The sequence below is a fragment of the Capra hircus genome, chromosome 10, assembly GCF_001704415.2.
Source record: "Capra hircus breed San Clemente chromosome 10, ASM170441v1, whole genome shotgun sequence".
Lineage (NCBI taxonomy): Eukaryota > Metazoa > Chordata > Mammalia > Artiodactyla > Bovidae > Capra > Capra hircus.
The window spans coordinates 80,729,415-80,747,628 of record NC_030817.1 but is presented as its reverse complement, the minus strand read 5'-3'; the positions used below and the strand labels follow the sequence as shown (position 1 = coordinate 80,747,628).

Sequence of the window (18,214 nt, the reverse complement as noted above, 5' to 3'; positions counted from 1 at the left end):
AGCAGGGCCAGCTTCAGTAGCTGGCATCGGTCCCCCGGGGCCCCAAAAAGCCCCCTTTCCCTCCCTGCCGGGTGGAGATACAGCAGCAGGATTGGCCAGGTGCCATACGATGCACACACTCAAGCAGAACCAAGGAGCACACACCAGATCTAAACAGGGAGAGACCACCCCCCACGAGGCAGTAAGTCCAGCATAGCCGGCAAGGGCTCCCTATCTCTTGGCAAGGGAGTGCCCCAAGCCTAAGGCCCACTCTTACATGCCTAGCAGGGGTGGAAAGACAGCACGAACGAAATGGTCTCTCCCAACAAGTGGGGCCAAGTTCACATCGGGGCTGGGAGGCAGGGTCAGGATCTGAACCTGGGTTTTTCCGGCTTCAAAGCCCACGAGCCTTCTCATCACACCAGCACTGTATGTCACTCCGCCAGGCACCTCTCACCATTTCCATACAGGGAACTGAGGCATGTTTCAGCATCACTGGGGTTCCCTTGCCTACTTCTTCTATTTAAGAAGTTCAGAAAAACTGTACTACAGATCAGCACTGCGTGTGTGCCTGCTAAGTCCCTTCAGTCGTGTCCGACTCTTTGCGATCCTGTGGACTGTAGCCTGCCAGGCTCCTCTGTCCATGGGATTCTCCATGCAAGAATACTGGAGAGGGTTGCCATGCCCTCCTCCAGGGAATCTTCCCAATCCAGGGATCAAACCCAGATCGGCATTACAAATAGCAAATAAATATGCAGTGTGGAACAGGCATAGATCTATAGGCTCTGGTGGGGGTAGGGGGTAAGTTATAACCAAGAGATTCCCATAGCCACTCTCTCTTCCGAGTCCGCCTCCCCACCACTGTCCTGGCAGCCCCTGGACAATCAGAGTCCTCAGAGCAAAGATGGACTGGGAGGTTTTCTCCCTCCCAGGACTTCTCTAATAACAAATGCTCCATCTCGCCAACCTTTACCCACACTCTAATACCAAGAATAATATTTTAAAACCTGGGATTCTTGTGCCCCGAAGAATCCCCACATACGGAAATTTAAAGCAGAAAAGTGGGCCCCCACCAGGGAGGCGGGGAGTGTAATGCAGGAGAATCTACAGAATTTGGAAAGTGAAAGTCACTCAGTTGCGTCCGGCTCTTTGCAACCCCATATAGTCCATGGAATTCTCCAGGCCAGAATACTGGAGTGGGTAGCTGTTCCCTTCTCCAGGGGATCTTCCTGACCCAGGGATCAAACCCAGGTCTCCCGCACTGCAGATGGATTCTTTACCAGCTGAGCTACATGCAAATAAATGGACATGGGAAGGACCATTCAGCCCTAGAGAAAATGACATTGACACATGAAAATACCTTATAAGAGTCAGAAAGAGGGGAAACCGGGCTCAAAATCCCTCTCACTTCAGCACAGGGTCCTGTTTGAATATTAAGTCTCCATGCAGTTGCTATGAGGCTTTTGTGATATGACCAAACTATACTGGCTAATTGGGGAAGGGTTATTATCTGCAATTTGCAGATAAGGAGCCAGAGGTGAAAGGAAGTTCAGTAGATGATCTATGCCCATCATGTTCATTTTAGAAGCCATATCGGATTTAGCACTCAAATTTTCCAGCTCCCTGCCTGATCCTCAGCTTCTCGAGGCAAAATCATAGTTAATTCTCAGTTGTCGGCGCTGTTGATGTGGAGGAACAGAGGCATAGATAATCCCAAATGGTGAGTAATGCCCTCGCCATGCCCAACGCTCTAGACATTTGCTTCGAAAGGCGCAGAAGGAAGGTATCTTGCTGTTAGAGGCTGCTCTGTCCTTATTCCACCCCTCCCCTACTCAAAGCTGCCCCACCTCCTGCTCCTTGAAGACCTAGGGGCAACAGATCCAGAGGAAGAGGCTGTCACGCTTTCCTAGGTTGGGATGGAGTAGTGGAGAGAGGCAGAGAATAAAGAGTTTTGATTTAAAAGGCTTCCTACAGTGCCACAAGCGAGCAGAACAGTAACAGTAAATGAGACAGTGAATTGTGTCCTCTGAAGACTTCCATATGGATGCTGATTCATTATGCTAATAAGGACATGCAAGCCAGAGGCTGACTGTATTCTGATTTCATGGCTGGGGGATCCATGGCTCAGAAGGGGGGAACATCCAAATTTGAGGTCAGAGTCCACACTCCAGCTCTAAGCTCCTGATTTCAATTTGGTTGGTCTAATTACTATCCTCTCCTAATGACTAAGGATGCTTTAGAGACAGATGGCATTAACGGCTGAGACCTGAGCAGGAATGCAAGCAACGCTTAAGGTGGAGAACTGATGCTGGAGCCAAGAGAAGTCAGCTCCTCAGGTCCATTCAGCAAATACTGAGCACCACCAGGAGGTGGGGCTGGCACTGGGAGGGGAAAGCACGAGGACCAGACACTGACCTTGGCCAAAAGGAACTCAGGGAAGGAGTGGGGATGAGGCACGTATAGAAACCTCTGTAATATATACAGAGAGGAAAGTAAGAGGAGATCTAAGGGCTTCATTTACTCTTCTCCTCAATTAAATTATTTGTTCAGTCACTTGGGCACTGTCTTTAGTGCTCTAGACATAAAGATAAATGAAACTGATCTCTACCCCTTGAAGCTACCATCCAAATACCTAATCTGAATCACCCAGGGAGTTTTTCAAAATACAGTTCCCCATGTCCCCAGCTCAGACATTCTGATTCTGAATCTCTGAAAGTTATACTCAAGAGACCTAAATGTCCTATTCTAGGTGCTTTCCAGGTTTCTGTACTAGTCTGGTGGGATAACAAGTGAAGGGGGCCCGGAAGAGGGAGAGCCAGAGATGGAAAGACTTCCTGGTTCGCCTCTTCCAGGAAGCCCTCCCTGATCAGCCCAACACACTGGTCTACATGTCTTCTGATCCCAGCCCCCGTTACACATCCTGTGAGTACTACAATTGTTTCTGGGTGACTGGGAGGTTTAGTCCTCTCGGTTCTTGGGTGTGTCTGATCTCTAAAGTTGAGTGCTCCCATGTTCCAAGGCCATTGTGATGAGCATTCCAGGGGCTTTGTGACATATTGGCTGGCTCTGTTCAAGTATGGGAGGTCAGCAGAGGCCCAGTTCCTCCTGGGAAAGCAACTCATCCCCCGAAAGGAAGACCACCTTCCCCTGCTTAATTAAAGCATCACTTAGGGCTCCAAGTAAACTCCAGTCAGAGGCTGCTTGAAGACAGCCAGCAGGGGCCATGACCACCCTCTCTCCCGAAAACAGTCTCTCTGCCAGGCAGTCGGCCTCCTTCATCCTGGTGGGTGTTCTTCATCAGCTCCGAGTCCCTCCCTCCCCAATCCCTGGTTTGCATTAGGGATATTTTCCCGTTAGGGCTATTTCTCCCTGTTGGGTGGGAAGGACTGGAACCCTGAGCTGGCCTAGAAGGTGGAGCAGGGTAGGTCAAACCTTGGTCTCACCATCATCACCAACAACAGGACTAAAAAACACAAGTCCTTTCTTTACCCTTCTATCTAAGCCAGTGTTACTTTTCTCCCATATGTGACATTCTAACTTTAAGGAGTTCCTGGTTTGCAAGTTGTCTTAAAGATGCTGAATTTTCCTTGGTGTTTTTGCCAACAATTTTGGTATGCTCCCACCAGGTGGCAGTAATGCTTTTGTTAGCAGGTGGTTCCACGTCCAATTAATAAGAGAAGCTATTCATTTGAATTCAGCCTCAGTCAGAATTTTCCACACTGTATATTTTTCAAAATCATGGTGACTAATTATAATGACCTTAACCAATCTCGAGTCTCATTAATCATTGTGATTTAGAGAGTGATACATAGAAAAGCAGAAATGCAAAATGGGTACCTCTCTCCCTGAGTTTTAAATGTTACTGCTTTATTGCAAGTTATCACCAGGCCTTGATTTGAATTTTCTTTTTTATCTCTCTTCATTTCTCTACACTTAGAGAAGGATAATAATAAAATAACAGACTGTCATATGGCATTTGTTATGTACAATGACTGTTGTAAATGATTTATTTACAGTCAGTCTCATCATAACTCTGTGAGGTAGATGAAGCTATTACATTCACTTTATAAATGACAACATTGAGCCCAGGGGGGTAAGCAACTTCCTACAGACCCGCTGCTAGTAAATGGCAGCTGTGCTGTGCTCAGTTGCTCCAGTCATGTCCGACTCTTTGTGACCCCATGGACCACAGCCCACCGGGCTCCGCTGTCCACGGGATTCATCCGGGAAGAATACTGGAGTGGGTTGCCATGCCCTTCTCCAGGAATCTTCTTGATCCGGGGATCGAACCTGCAACTCTTATGCCTCCCGCATTGGCAGGCGGGTTCTTTACCACTAGCACCACCTGGGAAGCCCAGTCAGTGGCAGAGTGGTGTTTAAGCCCAAGCTGTGGAGTCCATCTCCTAATCAGTGATTCTCCGAGTGTGGTGACTGATTCTGCAGCATCAGCGTCAACTCCGGTCTAATAAGGAATGCAGATTCTTAAGTCTCAGATCTTCTGAGCCAGAAACTCTGGGAGTGGGGCCTATCAGTCTATAGTTTCACAAGCCCTCTGGGTGATTCTGATGTGCACCTAACCTCTTCTTTGCATCACACGAATCTCTAGCTGCTCCATGGCATATGGGATCTTAGTTCCCAACCAGGGATCGAACCTGCATCCCCTGCATTGCAAGGTGGATTCTTAACCACTGAACCACCAGGGAAGTCCCTAAGCCATTTTTTAAAGATACTATACTACTATACACACTCCACACCTGGGTTGATAAATATCACCCAGATAACTCTCTCAAGTCACACACATCCCTCCCTCAAACTGTCTACTCTTAATATGCCTGCCCTCCTTGGGACACCCCCTCTTTCCTTGGTAGGAATCACTGAGACGATTATGGTTACTGTTGGGAGTACGTCTTGTCCCACAGTTGAACTCAGGCTTTACTGGGGGCTCTGTTGCTACACAGGATGTGAGAGTTGACGATAAGAAGGCTGAGCACTGAAGAATCAATGCTTTCAAATTATGGTGCTGGAGAAGACTCTTGAGAGTCCCTTGGATTGCAAGGGAGATCAAACCAGTCAATCCTAAAGGAAATCAGCCCTGAATATTCATTGGAAGGACTGCTGCTGAAGCTGAAGCTCCAATACTTCAGCCACCTGACGCGAAGAGCCAACTCATTAGAAAAGACACGGATGCTGGGAAAGATTGGCGACTAAAGGAGAAGAGGGCGGCAGAGGATGAGATGATTAGATAGCATCAGCAACTCAAAGGACATGAATCTGAGCAAACTCCAGGAGATAGTGAAGGACAGAGGAGGCTGACATGCTGCAGACCGTGGGGTCGCAACGAGTCAGACACAACTTCAAGACTAAACAACAACTGTTGCTATGAGGATTCAGATCAACATGACATCAAAAAACCCTTCCAGAAAATTTTTCTTATCCTCCAGTGGCTTTCTTATTTTACTAAAACATACTGGAGAAAACCCTTAACCTAATGATGAAGCGGAGGAAAGAGGCTGGAAAAATGTATGCCTGCAGCAAGGGCCACTAACAGCTGTTAGAGAGGTTGAACCATTTAAGGTTCCCACCTCTGGCCCCCTTCTCCAGGGGAAGCATGGCCCACCTTCCCCCAGGTTTACCGGTAGGGAGTTTCACCCTGCTGAGGTACACCACAAAGGCAGGAAGAGATTTCCATACCTGCTTTGCCTAGCAGTGCTCTTCCTAGGGGACTAGGAAAGGCGTTATTGCAGAGCTGAAGAGTACCCAGCACCTCATGGACTACCAGGGTCTCCTCCTGGATGACCAGGTCCTTGTACCCAGATTGTGGGTGTTAACAGGCTGGCGGAGCAAGGAATAGAGGAATATAGGAGGATGAAAGTGGATTTCAGTGGCCATTGAGATCCCTGTCTTCATTATTTTGAAGAACCCCAGATACAGATTCTATGGTTTCTGGCACAGACAGGCAGTGTTGATGTACTAGTGAAGAAAGGGAGGGGACTTCCTGTGGAAATTCCTATCGCCACCCACCTTGCCTCTGCCCCCCACCCCTGCACCAACCTGCAGGCCTCTGCAGGTGGTCAGGCTTTTTGAGCTTGTCCTTGGCTTGCTAGCGAATGTCTTACAAGTTCTTGTGGGTGCCCCGTAGTTAGCTTGGGTCCAGGGAGATACAGAGAAGAGGCTGGGCAGAAAGAAGCAGAGTTTACTGGAGGAAGTCAGTGGCTTTTTAAAAACAAATTCAGCCAAAGCGAAGTAGGCAGATGGCCAACTGTTGCAGGTAGAGGTTTAGTGATGCAGATTCTCCGAGCACTCAGCAGATGCCTTCTTGTGATGTTTCTAATGATCTCTGCCCTATTATGTTGATGCTTTTATTACAGTGCTCTGTGAATATTGCTTTGATTGGTTTGCCACTTTCATTATGTGTAACCCCTTTTTCATGTCTTTGTTCATCATTTATTTTTTACCCTATGGCATTTAAAGTATACCTTTTGTTAACAGCCCTCATGCATGCTTAGTCCCTCAGTCCAACTCTTTGTGACCCCATGGACTGTAGCCCACCAGGCTCCTCTGTTCATGGGATTTTCCAGGCAAGAATACTGGAGTGGGTTACCATTTCCTCCTCCAGGGGATCTTCCAGACCCAGGAATCAAACCCGTGTCTCCTCAGACTCCCATACTGGCAAGCTGATTCTTTACTACTGAGTCACCTGGAAAGCCTAACAGCTCGAGGAGGGTGTATATTTTTTATTTAAACTGAAAATCCTTGCCTTTTACACTCCCTGGTGGCATGGCATCGGAGTTAAGCACCCTGACTCTTGCACCAAACAACTCTGGGTTCAAATCTCAGCTCTGATATTTACTGTGTGACTTCAGATACACTAATTAACCCTCTAGACCTCTGGTTCCCTAACACATAAAGCAGTGTAACAACCTCACCTGCCTCATAGGTAGTTGTGAAGATTAAACAGTTGTAAATATAAAGTGCTTAAAATAAAACCAGTGCTTTTAAAGTGTTTACAACTATTAAGGAAACTTAAGCATTTGTTTCCATAATTAATTTCTTTGGGTTTCTATCACTTTTATGCTTTATGCATTTATTGATTCCTTACTTTTTCCTGTATTGTTTATTTTTTAAAGTGAATTAGAAGGAAAATGCCCTATTCTGATAAATCTCTAATTTTAAAAAGTCAAAAATAAAATAATTTCTTCTGACACTATCCTTCAATCTAATAAAAAATTGAATTTGTAGTTAAAAATCTTCCCATAAAGAACACTCCAGATCTAGCTGGCTTCCCTGGTGAGTTACACCAAATACTGAAGAAAGAAATAATACCAATTCTATACAAACTATTCTAAAAAAAATTGAAAAAAAGGAATAGGTCCCTACTTATTCCATGAGGCCAACATTGCCCTGATATCAAAATCAAAAACATTACAAGAAAACAAAATTATAGACCAAGCTCTCTCATGAACATTGATGCAAAAATCCTAAATAAAACTGTAGCAAATAATATCCGATGATGTCTAAAAAGGATAATACATCGCCACGAGGGTTTATCCGAGGAATGACAACGTTCAGAATAATTCAATGTAATTTACCATAGTACACTAAAAAATGAAAAACCGTACGATCATCTCCATTGATGAAGAACATCCATCCCTGATAAAACTCTCACCAAACTAGGAAGAGAAGGGAACTTCCTCAGCCTGACAAAGGGCATCTACAAAAAGCCTACAGTTAACATCGCGCCAAATCATAAAAGCCCAAATGCCTTTCCTCTAAGATTAGGAACAAAGCTAAGATGTCTGTTCTCACCACTTTTATCTGACATTGCCCTTGAAGTTCTAGTCAGTGCATGAGACATGAGAAAGAAATAAAAGACATCCAGCTTGGAAAAGAAGAAGTGAAACTGCCTTTATTCACAGATAACATGACCATCTATGTCAGGGTTGGCAAACTTTTTCTGTAAGGGTCAAAGCAGTAAGGTCTGTGTGTGTCATACATCTCTGTTGTAACTACTAAACTCGGCCACTGTAGCATGAAAGCAGCTGTAGGCAACAAATGAGTGAATAGGCATGATTCTGTGCCAATAAAACTTTATTTGAAAAAGACAGATTGAAGGCCAGATTTGGCCCGTGGGTTATAGTTTGCTGATTGCTGGCCTATATAACAAATCCTATTGATCCACCAAAAAAGTTACTAAGACTAATAAGTGAGGTTAGCAAGGTTGTAGGATACAAGATCAATACATAAAAATCCGCTATATCTGTAAATACTAGCAATGAGGAGCTGGAAGTTGAAAGTTTAAAAATGACACCTTTTACAACAGCATCCAAAATGTGAAATATTTGTGAATAAATCTGATAAAATATATGAATAACCTACACATACCAAAATGCACAAAACATTGCTGAGAGAAATTAAAGAAGACCTAAATAAATGGAGAAATATACTCTGTTTTATGGGTCAGAAGATTCAATAGCATTATCAGTTCTCCACAAATTGATCTATACTTTCAGTCCTGCTGCTGCTAAGTCACTTCAGTCATGTCCGACTCTGTGCGACCCCATAGACGGCAGCCCACCAGGCTCCTCCGCCCATGGGATTTACCAGGCAAGAGTACTGGAGTGGGGTGCCATTGCCTTCTCCGAGGTTCAATGCAATCCCCATCAAAATCACAGCTGCCTTTTTTTTGTAGAAATTGACCAATTGACTAAAATTCGTAAGGAAATATATCCCTAAAGTTCAGTCATTCCCTTTCATAATGAAAGATCCCAGGACACAGCCCTGCTCTTCCTATTCTCTTCTACTTCCTGCCAAGTAAGTGTTGCAGTTTCTGAGTACAGGTTGTGAGAACATGACTGCTGTCAGAGGGCAGAAACCTGGCTCTGATCAGCTCAGACAACAATGTCTATACAATTGGAATGTAGCATCAGGGCAGACCCTGCTTCCCAAGGTTAGGCCAAGGCCAAGATTTTTTGTACCTTCTTGGGCCCATATATCTTATTTTGGCTTAGAAGATGGAGCATGGATGAGTTATTAAAGTATATTGCTTGATCCATCTCTACCAAACAGAGTTAGCAGAAATTACCCCACATTTGGGCCTGTGGGCTCTAATTCTTAATTTCCAGTGCTGTTTTTGTCTCTAACACCTTTCTACACCTGTGGTCAATAGATCAACATCAGCAGTGCCCTGGGAGTTTGTTAGAAACGTGTCATCTTGGCCCCCACCCCAGACCTTTTGAGTCAGAATCAGAATTTTAAGATCTTCAGTTGACTTGTACACAAGTTTAAGTTTCAGTCACACCTATGCATATTCAGGTATCTATCAATGGGAAGTTGGGAATATATATATCAGACATGTCTACTCACCTGCCAAGCTCTGTCCATCAGTATACTTTCAAGACTGAGATGTGGTATTTCAAGATATTCTCTTCAATGCAAGACTCCTCTAGGCATCTTCCCCTATTCCAACAGGAATTCAACTCCTAATTATTGTTTTATGAGTATTTTAAACTATTTTGCGTGCACTGCACTCACCTTTCCCTGACACACACACACACACACACACACACACACACCCCTCATGTAAACAGAAACCATTCCTTATGATGTACCATTTTACTCTTCTAGAAAAGGTAAAATGGATCTCATAGATGTGTTCAATTAGTACTTATTTTATTTTTCCATTATCCAGGCAAGTATACATTATAGTTATAGAAAAGCTTGAAAATACAAGAAAAAGGGAAAATTACTTATAATCCTATCATTCAAAGATAATCACTATTTTGTTTTTAGGTGGTTTTTTTTTCAGGGTTTTTTTTTTTCCAGTCTTTTTTTAAAACAGGATTTTTATAGTGGTCAATTCACTTGAGTATATAAGGTGTGGTTTTTACAATATGTAACAGACGTATATGGAGTATGTACACAGACAGAATATAGACTGAATATACAGCTTTGCTTTCTGTTTTTTTCCATTAACATTTGTATTTTCCCAGATTATTATTCATTCCTTGTAAGTATCCATTTAAATGCCTCACAATATTCCATTGAGCATATAAACCATAGTTTACTTAACTATTCCCTTATTGCACAACGTTTAGAGAGTGCTTGCATTTTTCATTCTAGCAAGTAGTGTGCAATGAAAATTATTGTGCATACAGCATTTTTCTATATATTTTCAGTAATTTCCTCAGGTTAAATTTTCAGAAGTGAGTCAGAGGCTGTGAATTTTGCTTCATGTTGCAAAATCCAGAGTATATCACTTAAAACTCACTCTTAAAGAAAAGCCAAATGTTCCTAACCGAGGGCTGAGGTGGTTGTCCTTGCCAGGTGAAGAGAAAACCGCCCATTGACAAGACGGAATGGGACAGCTTCTTTGACGAGAACGGTCACTTGGCCAAGTCACGAGACTTCATTTGTGTTAACATCCTGGAAAGGGTACAGTCCTAAGCTACCCTCGGCCTCACCCTGGAACTGGGGGCGTGGGTGGGCAACGGGGTGGGCATGGCATTGGAGGGGGCTCTTTCAGGCATTCAGGGGGCTCACAACCTCTCACCTCTGCCTGCACCCAGGGCCTGCACCCCACGGTGAGGACAGAAGCCTGGAAGTTCCTCACGGGCTACTACTCATGGCAGAGTTCCCAGGACGAGCGGCTCACGGTGGACAGCACAAGGAGGTAGACCGCTTCAGATCCTTTCAAGGGAGGGAGGCGACCGTGTGGGTGGGAGGGGGTGCCCACCCCAGCCTGCTAGGTCCAGGCTGCTTCCTCCAGACGGACTTCTCTTTTCAAGAGGCAAAACCCCCATGGCTCTCCTGACTCAGGACCCCCACACAGGGGGCACAGGCACCTCCCCCACCGCCACCCTGGATGCTGCATGCCCCACCCAGTCCACACTTGACCCTCGACCCTGGCACCTCCTCGCACTGCCCCGCCACCCTGCGCAGCCCAGCCCAGCCATCCCTAGGCCTGTGCAGCCTTCTTGAGGTAGGGAATATCCACACGCTCAGGGGCCAGCCAGAGAACACTCCAGGACAGCTGGGGGATCCAGGACCACCCTGATAATTCAGCTCAAGATCCTTAATTAAGTACACCTGCAAAGACCCTTTTCCCAAAGAAAGTCATATTCACAAGTTCCAGGTGTTAGGGCATGGATCTATCTTTGGAGGTCACCATTCAGCCCACTACACACCTAAGCTCATTCCAATGATGGGCACAAACCCCGCCTCATCCAGTCCTTCCAATCCTGAGGCACAGGTGCTAGTGTTAACCCCACTCTACAGACAAGGAAACAGAGGCTTAGGGAGGGCAGTGATATCCCCAAGTCATGATATCCCCTAATGGCAGACACCTAGTTCTTAAATTACAGATCCAGGATTCAGGTGCAGGGGTCAGGCTGCAGAGCCACCTCCCCTGCACTCCAGGTGCCCATCGGAGGATGGTTAGGGTTGGGCAAGTTGGGGGGATGGGAGGCAGCATAGGGAGTGCGCACCGCCTGGGTCAGGGCACTGCTCGGAGTTCCCCCGACTGGCCTGCAGGGAAGGATGCCTCCTTCAGCCTCGGGTCTATCCTCACAGGAAGAACTACGAGGCCTTATGCCAGATGTACCAGAAGATTCAGCCCCTCCTGGAAAACCTGCACCGGAACTTCATAGAGACTCGGAACAATATCAGTGAGCCGAGGAGGGTGGGCTGGGCCCGGCAGAGGGGAGGGTTGGAAGCCCTCCTCACTGGCTCTTCCCATGTCACGTCTGTGCCCTGGTTCCTGGGTGCTGCCTTGACACATGCTGCGAATTTTGCCGGCTCAATCTTGGTTACTCTACCAGCCTGGCTCCACCAGCTGCCCCAAGGGGCCCAGCAGTGTGTGTCTCTGGGTGTATGCTTTCGCTGGTTGTCTACATCTCTTCCCATCTTGGCCTTGAACTAGGTTGGATTTGAACTGCAGGGAGGCGGGACATTCCTGGCAAAGGGTACAGACTGGCCAAAGATTTGGAGGCAGGAAAAATTCCAGGCATCTCAGGTTGTGGTGAAGGGTAAAGCGTGGTGGTCTGGTGTATCTTTTTTCATTCTATTTTTGGTTGCTGCGCATGGGCTTTCTGTTGTTGCACTGCATGGGCTTTGCATTGCAGTGGCTTCATCTTGCTCTGGAGCACGGGCTCTCGGGCGTCTGGGCTCAGTACTTGTGGCACTCGGGCTCAGTTGCTCCGCAGCATGTAGGATCTTAGGTCCCGGACCAGGGGTAGAACCTCTGTGCCCTGCACTGGCAGGAGAATTCTCAACCACTGGACCACCAAGGAAGTCCCTGATGTAAATTTTTTCATTCCCCCCTTCCCAGGATGTCCTGGGTCCTGCCCTCTTGGGTTGGGGGTAATAAACTCACCCGTGGACATTCTGTTAGATGTGACCTGGTGACACCCACCTGTCCCTTGCCCCCAACCTAGCATATGACATTAAAAAACTCTATGACAAAGACCCCCTGGGCAATGTCCTCCTCGATAAGAAGAAGCTGGAGAAGATCCTGCTCCTGAGTTATGTCTGCAACACGCAAGCAGGTGAGCCACAGGGCGGGGCCTCCCTTCGGCTCCCCCTTCTCACCTCCTTCCTGGGACAGTGCCCCTGCCCCAGCCCAGGCTCCACCGTAATCCCCCCGCCATTCCCCACCCCAGCCCCTCCTCACTGGCCCCTCATTCACTCCAGAGTACCAGCAGGGCTTCCATGAGATGGTGATGATTTTCCAGCTGATGCTAGAACATGACCATGAGACCTTCTGGCTTTTCCAGTTCTTCCTACAGAAAACGGTGAGAGCTGGGCCTGGCTTAAGGACTTCCGCGTTCCTCAAATGACCCCTTGAGGTTAGGCAGGCACTGGCAGCCCGTCATTTCCTCCAGCCCTGAAACAGCCCTCTGCGTCCCAGAGGAGCTTCTCCCAGAAAAAGGCAATGGCAGCCCTAGTGGGGTTTGTTCTGGGTTGGGGGGTGGAAGCATTGGAACTGAGAAACGAGGATAGCGATGCACTGGGTCCAGCTTTTGTCAAACCTTGAAAAGTCTGGAAAGGCCCAATGAGGGCACCTTTCCCCTGGCATTCTCCCTGCCTCAAACACGGCTCTGCTCCTGCAAACCCTCCATGGCTCCCTATAGGCTCCATAATAGAATCCCAAAACCTCAGCCAAACATTCCAGGCCTCGTCTTCACTCTTGTCTTTCATTGCTACTTTTACTTGACCTGCACCCAGGCCCTCCAGGCACTCGGTATTCCCACACTGTGAGGTTGAGAGCTTTAAAGGTGCTGCTCCCTATTACTCCCTTTCCTCATGATCTGTAAGAGGCTGCCCAGAACCCACCCTCATCCCCTTCTCCATCCCTGAAACAACGTGCCACTGCGCTTTCCTTGTCCTGATTGGTTCAGACCCATGGTATGTGTCTGGAAGAATACCTGAGTTCACTGCATTGTGAGCCATATCTGGTCCATCTCCACAACCCCACCACGCACACACATCACACAGACAAGATGTGTGTTTATAAACACCCATACTCCAACACCCAGACACATACAGAGACTCAGGCCAGGCCCAGCCAGACACACACAGGGCCTCCAGCATTGGGAAGCTGATGGAGCAAGGCTGACTCATCTAGTGCTTTCAAGGGGGTCCCTCCTGCCCACTCATCTATCCCAGGAGCACAGCTGTGTCATCAACATCGGGGTAGGGAAGAACCTCGACATGCTCAACACCCTGATCGACTTCCTGGATCCCGTGTTTGCCGAGCACTTAAGTGAGTGGCCCCCTCTGCTACCATACACCTCCCTCAGCCCCAGGGAAGGCGTGGGAAGGGGCCGGCACCCAGTCTAAGCCAGCAGCTCCCAAGCGTGGGGGAGGAAGTGAGATCATTTGGTGAGATCATTTGGGAGGAGGGTTCATCTGGATGGGGTTAGAATCTGGACAGTTGAAAATCCACCCCAAATAGTCTCCAAGGGCAGATGGAAATATGACCGCCTGGGTTTTTTTAAATTTCCCAAGTGTGTTTCCGTGCTGTTGTTCGCCCATGTGTGTTTTTGCTTTATCTCCCATCCCCTGACCATGGCCCTTGGGCTTCTCTCCCCACAGAAGGGAAGGGTGCGGGGGCTGTGCCATCCCTCTTCCCCTGGTTCTGCCTCTGCTTTCAACGTGCCTTCAAGACCTTCGACGACGTCTGGAGGCTCTGGGAGGTGAGGTGCCTGCTGCTCTGGGGCAGAGGAACAGGCTCTCCCCCTGGGGCAGGCGGCAGGGAGGCCCTTGTCCTTGCTTCCCTTTACTGCCGGCTTTGGACGGGTTCCATCTCTGGGTCGGGAAGATCCTCTGGAGAAGGGATAGGCTACCCACTCCAGTATTCTTGGGCTTCTCTGGTGGCTCAGCTCGTAAAGAATCCGCCTGCAATGCAGGAGACATGGGATCGATCCCTGAGTTTAAAAGATCCCCTGGAGAAGGGAAAGGCTACCCACTCCAGTATTTTGGCCTGGAGAATTCCATGGGTCCATAGGGTTGCAAAAAGTCAGACACAACTGAGCGACTTTCGCTTCACTTCATTTTGAATACAGCTCAGTGAGATTTATTGGGCCAATGACCCTGCTCCTGCCCTGTTGAGAGATATGAGAACATCAGTTGATCCCTCTGTTCATCTTAGCCCTCCACTGCACCTTCTCAGGGCAGTGCAGGCAGGAGGGGCATCGAGGCTCGTGCAGCAGAAGCCTCATCTGTATTCAGCTTCCCTGCCACCCTGCCTGCCCAAGGGCCCTCACTCTGCTCTCACTTTCCCAGCCACCTCTTCCTTGGCCTTCCCCTCCAGCTGAGTGCCCACACCTTCTGAGCCCCGACTCCTGGAGAGGGAGGTGCTCCCCAAGGACAGGTCACACCTGCACTTCTTTGACCCCAGTCTCCAGGGCAAGATGCACTCCCCAGGGAACACACCCACCGCCCTACCCCATGGCCACTGCTGCCTGCAGGATTGGGCCCACTGCTCAGCCTGGCATTCAGTGCCCCACAGGTGAACTCCTCCTACCTCACTCCTCACTTCTGGCCTGTTGATCTCCGTGCTCAACCACCAGGCCTTTAGTGACACCCCTGGATTGCTGACATTCCATCAACTGTTATTTTGCCAAAGCACCACTCGAAGCTACAGAGAGTTACCCAGTCATTCTTGGCATTCTCTCCCCCTGTCTCTCTCTTTCTTCTTTCCTGCTCCCTCCCTTCCTCCTTCCCTTCTTCCTTCTCTCTTTCTCTCTCTCTCCCTCTAGCTGATGAATTCCCTAAAGCCTTTTTCCCTGAGTCCCCCAATAGCAAGCACAATGCCTAGGACCCCAGAGCTTGAATGAATGAATGAGAGTCAGTGAATGAGCACATGGGCAGCAAGGCCCAGGCATGGCTGACGGGTCATGTGGTTGGTGGGTACCGCACCATCCTAAGGGCACCTGTGGTCTCAGACCACAGGCCAGACTGCGGTTCACTGGCCCCTGCAGGTGCTGCTCACAGGGAAGCCCTGCAGGAACTTCCAGGTGCTGGTGGCCTACAGCATGCTGCAGATGGTGCGCCCGCAGGTGCTACAGGAGAGCATGACAGGCGACGATATCCTCCTGGTGAGAGCGTCCTCCAGCCAAGCCCAGCCCAGCCCCACCGGCTCCCGGAGCCCCCTGACACAGACTCAGGGGCCCTGGCTGCCCCTGGGCAATACCGGGGAGACTGACATACTCCAAACACTGTGCCAAGTGCTTGGATAGACCAGCTCATGTAAACCTCCAGACAAGCCTGACACAGAGGCGTGATAGCCATCATCATCACCAGTACCCCTGTTTAGCATCTGGGGGAGCTGAGCCCCTGAACAGTTCTTAACCTTGAGGCTGGATTGACTGACAGTTAACTCTTTGGCCCTAGGGTCCTCCTGTGACAAAGACCTAGAGTTTTCCAACAATTCTGAAAAGCAGCTGAAGTCTTTGATCCACATCTTAGATGGCACCCCCATCATAAAACGAGTCCTCCCAGAATCCCATGAAACACTTGGGGAAACCCTGGGGACCCTCTAGTGCCAAAAATGAAAACTGCATTCCCCATCTCTCCAATATATAAAATTCCGATGGTAAAATTCAGGCACTGTGCCAAGCTAGTTGAGAAGAGATTGGGTGGCCCCAAGTGACTGCCATGAGCAGCAGCCTCGTCCCCTTGAAGCAGCGGGTCACTGCCTGTGCCAGCCTGTGCCTAGGGAGACCCGCTTCCACCCACCTTCTTCTGGCACAGGCCTGCAACAACCTCATTGACCTCGATGCCGATGAGCTGATCTCCGCTGCCTGCATAGTTTACGCTGAGCTCATCCAGAAGGATGTAAGTCACTTTGATTATTTGTCTTTCTTCCCTTCTTCCTCCAAGAGGCCTTCCCCAGTCGCCCAAGCCCAGTATACGGCAGGTGTGTTCAACTTCAGAGACACAGCTTGTGCTATATTCTCTGCCGCCAACCCCCGGGGGTTGCTCTGCACAGACTTCTCACTGCTTGCATGCATAACTCGCGCTTCACCAAGCAGACTGTGCTTCCTGAGAACCCAGCCCTCATCCCTCATTCCCTGCATCCCTCCGGGCAGATGTGGACACAGGGCTGGGCACCCAGGGGCTCAGGGAAACGTTACAGGCTGAATGAACTGAAGAATGAGGGCCAGACCAATGTCTGTCCACCCCTACCTCCTCTCCCCCAGGTCCCTCAGTCGTTAAAGGATTTCTTTCTCTGAGACTGCTCACAGTGGACAGACGCCCTCCATGGACAGGATGAAGTGGTGCTTCAGCTGTGAGGTCAGCATGAAGTCCGATGGGGCATTCGGGTGAGGGTGTAGGTAATACAGCTGTGATAACAACGGCCTTCTGGAGTCATGGTTTGTGGTGAGCAGTGTGTTTCCTGGGGTGGGGAGTGAGAGCAGAGACAGGATTGTCTAATGAGAAGAGAGATGGGAGGGCTAGAGAAAGGGCACACACTGGGAAGAGATGGTGCTGGTCAGCGACTCCTCAGGGCTGTGGGTTTTCCAAGGCTGCAGTGGTCCTGCGCCAGGCAGCAAAGGCTTGCGGGCATAACCGGCTCTGTGAGCGGGCTGCCTCCTGTGAAGAGATGGACACGTACAACATGCTTGCTCAATCCCTGGTCCAGAGAGGGGGCCCGAGCCCAGGGTTTCCCACGCCATGGCTCTTCTGTACTCCCCACACACGAACCATACATGACATTGCTTTTCCAGAACCTCCCCAGCAGCCTGTGGAAAGGTCACAGCACAAATCTCTGGCTAGCAAGAGGCTCCTTCCTTGGTTTCAAAGCCCCTCACAACTGCACCTTCTGTTTCTCAGCCTGAAATGCTGCCTCAAACTAAGTTCCCCTTTTCAGCCTTTGTCTCTCCAGATAGTGGCATCTCTTCCCTGACTCAGGCAGAGCAGTCTCTCCCTGAGGGCAGAAGCTCCTGCCACCTGCTCTCCCCAACATGCACGCCTGCCCCAAGCCCCCCACCCAGCCTGCCCACGCTCTGAGGGTGACCCTGAGGGCAGACATGAAGACTAGCTGGAAAAAGCTGAACCTGCAGAGAGACGGGGGCCTGGCCAGGTGCTTCCATAGCTGCTTGGCAAGTGTGCACACCTACCGTGTGTGTGTACACACACGAGCCCTGCCCAGCGGCTACACTTTTTCAGAGGGGGCTGATGGGTGGGCGGGAGGGGTCTGCGGTTTCGCTGTGGACCTGGCTCTTGTGGGTGAAACACGACTGTCATTGTCATGCTCCTGCTCCCACCTGTCACTCTCAGTGACCATCACTGGAAAGGCACTATGTCCCCAACTAGTGGCTGGTCTTCTTCCCCTCAGGTGACAATCTCCCATCCACGGCTGGCTCTGAGTCTCTTGTCTGCTGTGCCTCTGCTGGAGGGGGTTCCTGGGAAGAGTGGGGTCCTGCTTCCCCCCCAATCCAGGGTCTTTTCTGCAAGGTTAATAAGCCAGCATTTGCTGGGCAAGAGGGTACATGGGTAAATTCATATACTGTGCACCTCCTCAAGCTTCTGTTCCCAAGACAATTTATCTAAATAAGGATCCTGTGTGGAATACAGTTCTCTAGGAACAAAACTGTTTTCTACTTCAACAAAAAACCAGATTAAAAGATGAGCTAACTGTGGCCTTGGGAAGAGTCCATAAAAATGTCACATGTGCATCTTCTAATGCTTCTTTTCGCCTAGTGGCATTAATTGGCTTATGATTTTTGCTTGG

At 49.0% G+C, this 18,214-nt stretch overlaps 1 protein-coding gene across 3 annotated transcripts; it reads left to right on the top strand.

The window, feature by feature from the left end:
- Nucleotides 3,052-16,836, top strand: TBC1D21 (TBC1 domain family member 21). Of its 3 annotated transcripts, XM_005685190.3 has the most exons (11): nt 3,052-3,262; nt 10,303-10,410; nt 10,545-10,648; nt 11,548-11,642; nt 12,411-12,521; nt 12,667-12,767; nt 13,642-13,738; nt 14,071-14,171; nt 15,459-15,575; nt 16,231-16,314; nt 16,680-16,753. In XM_005685190.3, the coding sequence occupies exons 1-11, from the start codon at nt 3,203-3,205 to the stop codon at nt 16,710-16,712; spliced, it is 1,011 nt and encodes a 336-aa protein (XP_005685247.1). In that variant the 5' UTR covers nt 3,052-3,202; the 3' UTR covers nt 16,713-16,753. The 3 variants fall into 3 exon arrangements, with proteins under 3 accessions (XP_005685247.1, XP_005685248.1, XP_005685249.1); XM_005685191.3 differs by lacking the exon at nt 10,303-10,410; XM_005685192.2 differs by lacking the exon at nt 12,411-12,521 and having other exon boundaries at nt 3,077-3,262; nt 16,680-16,836.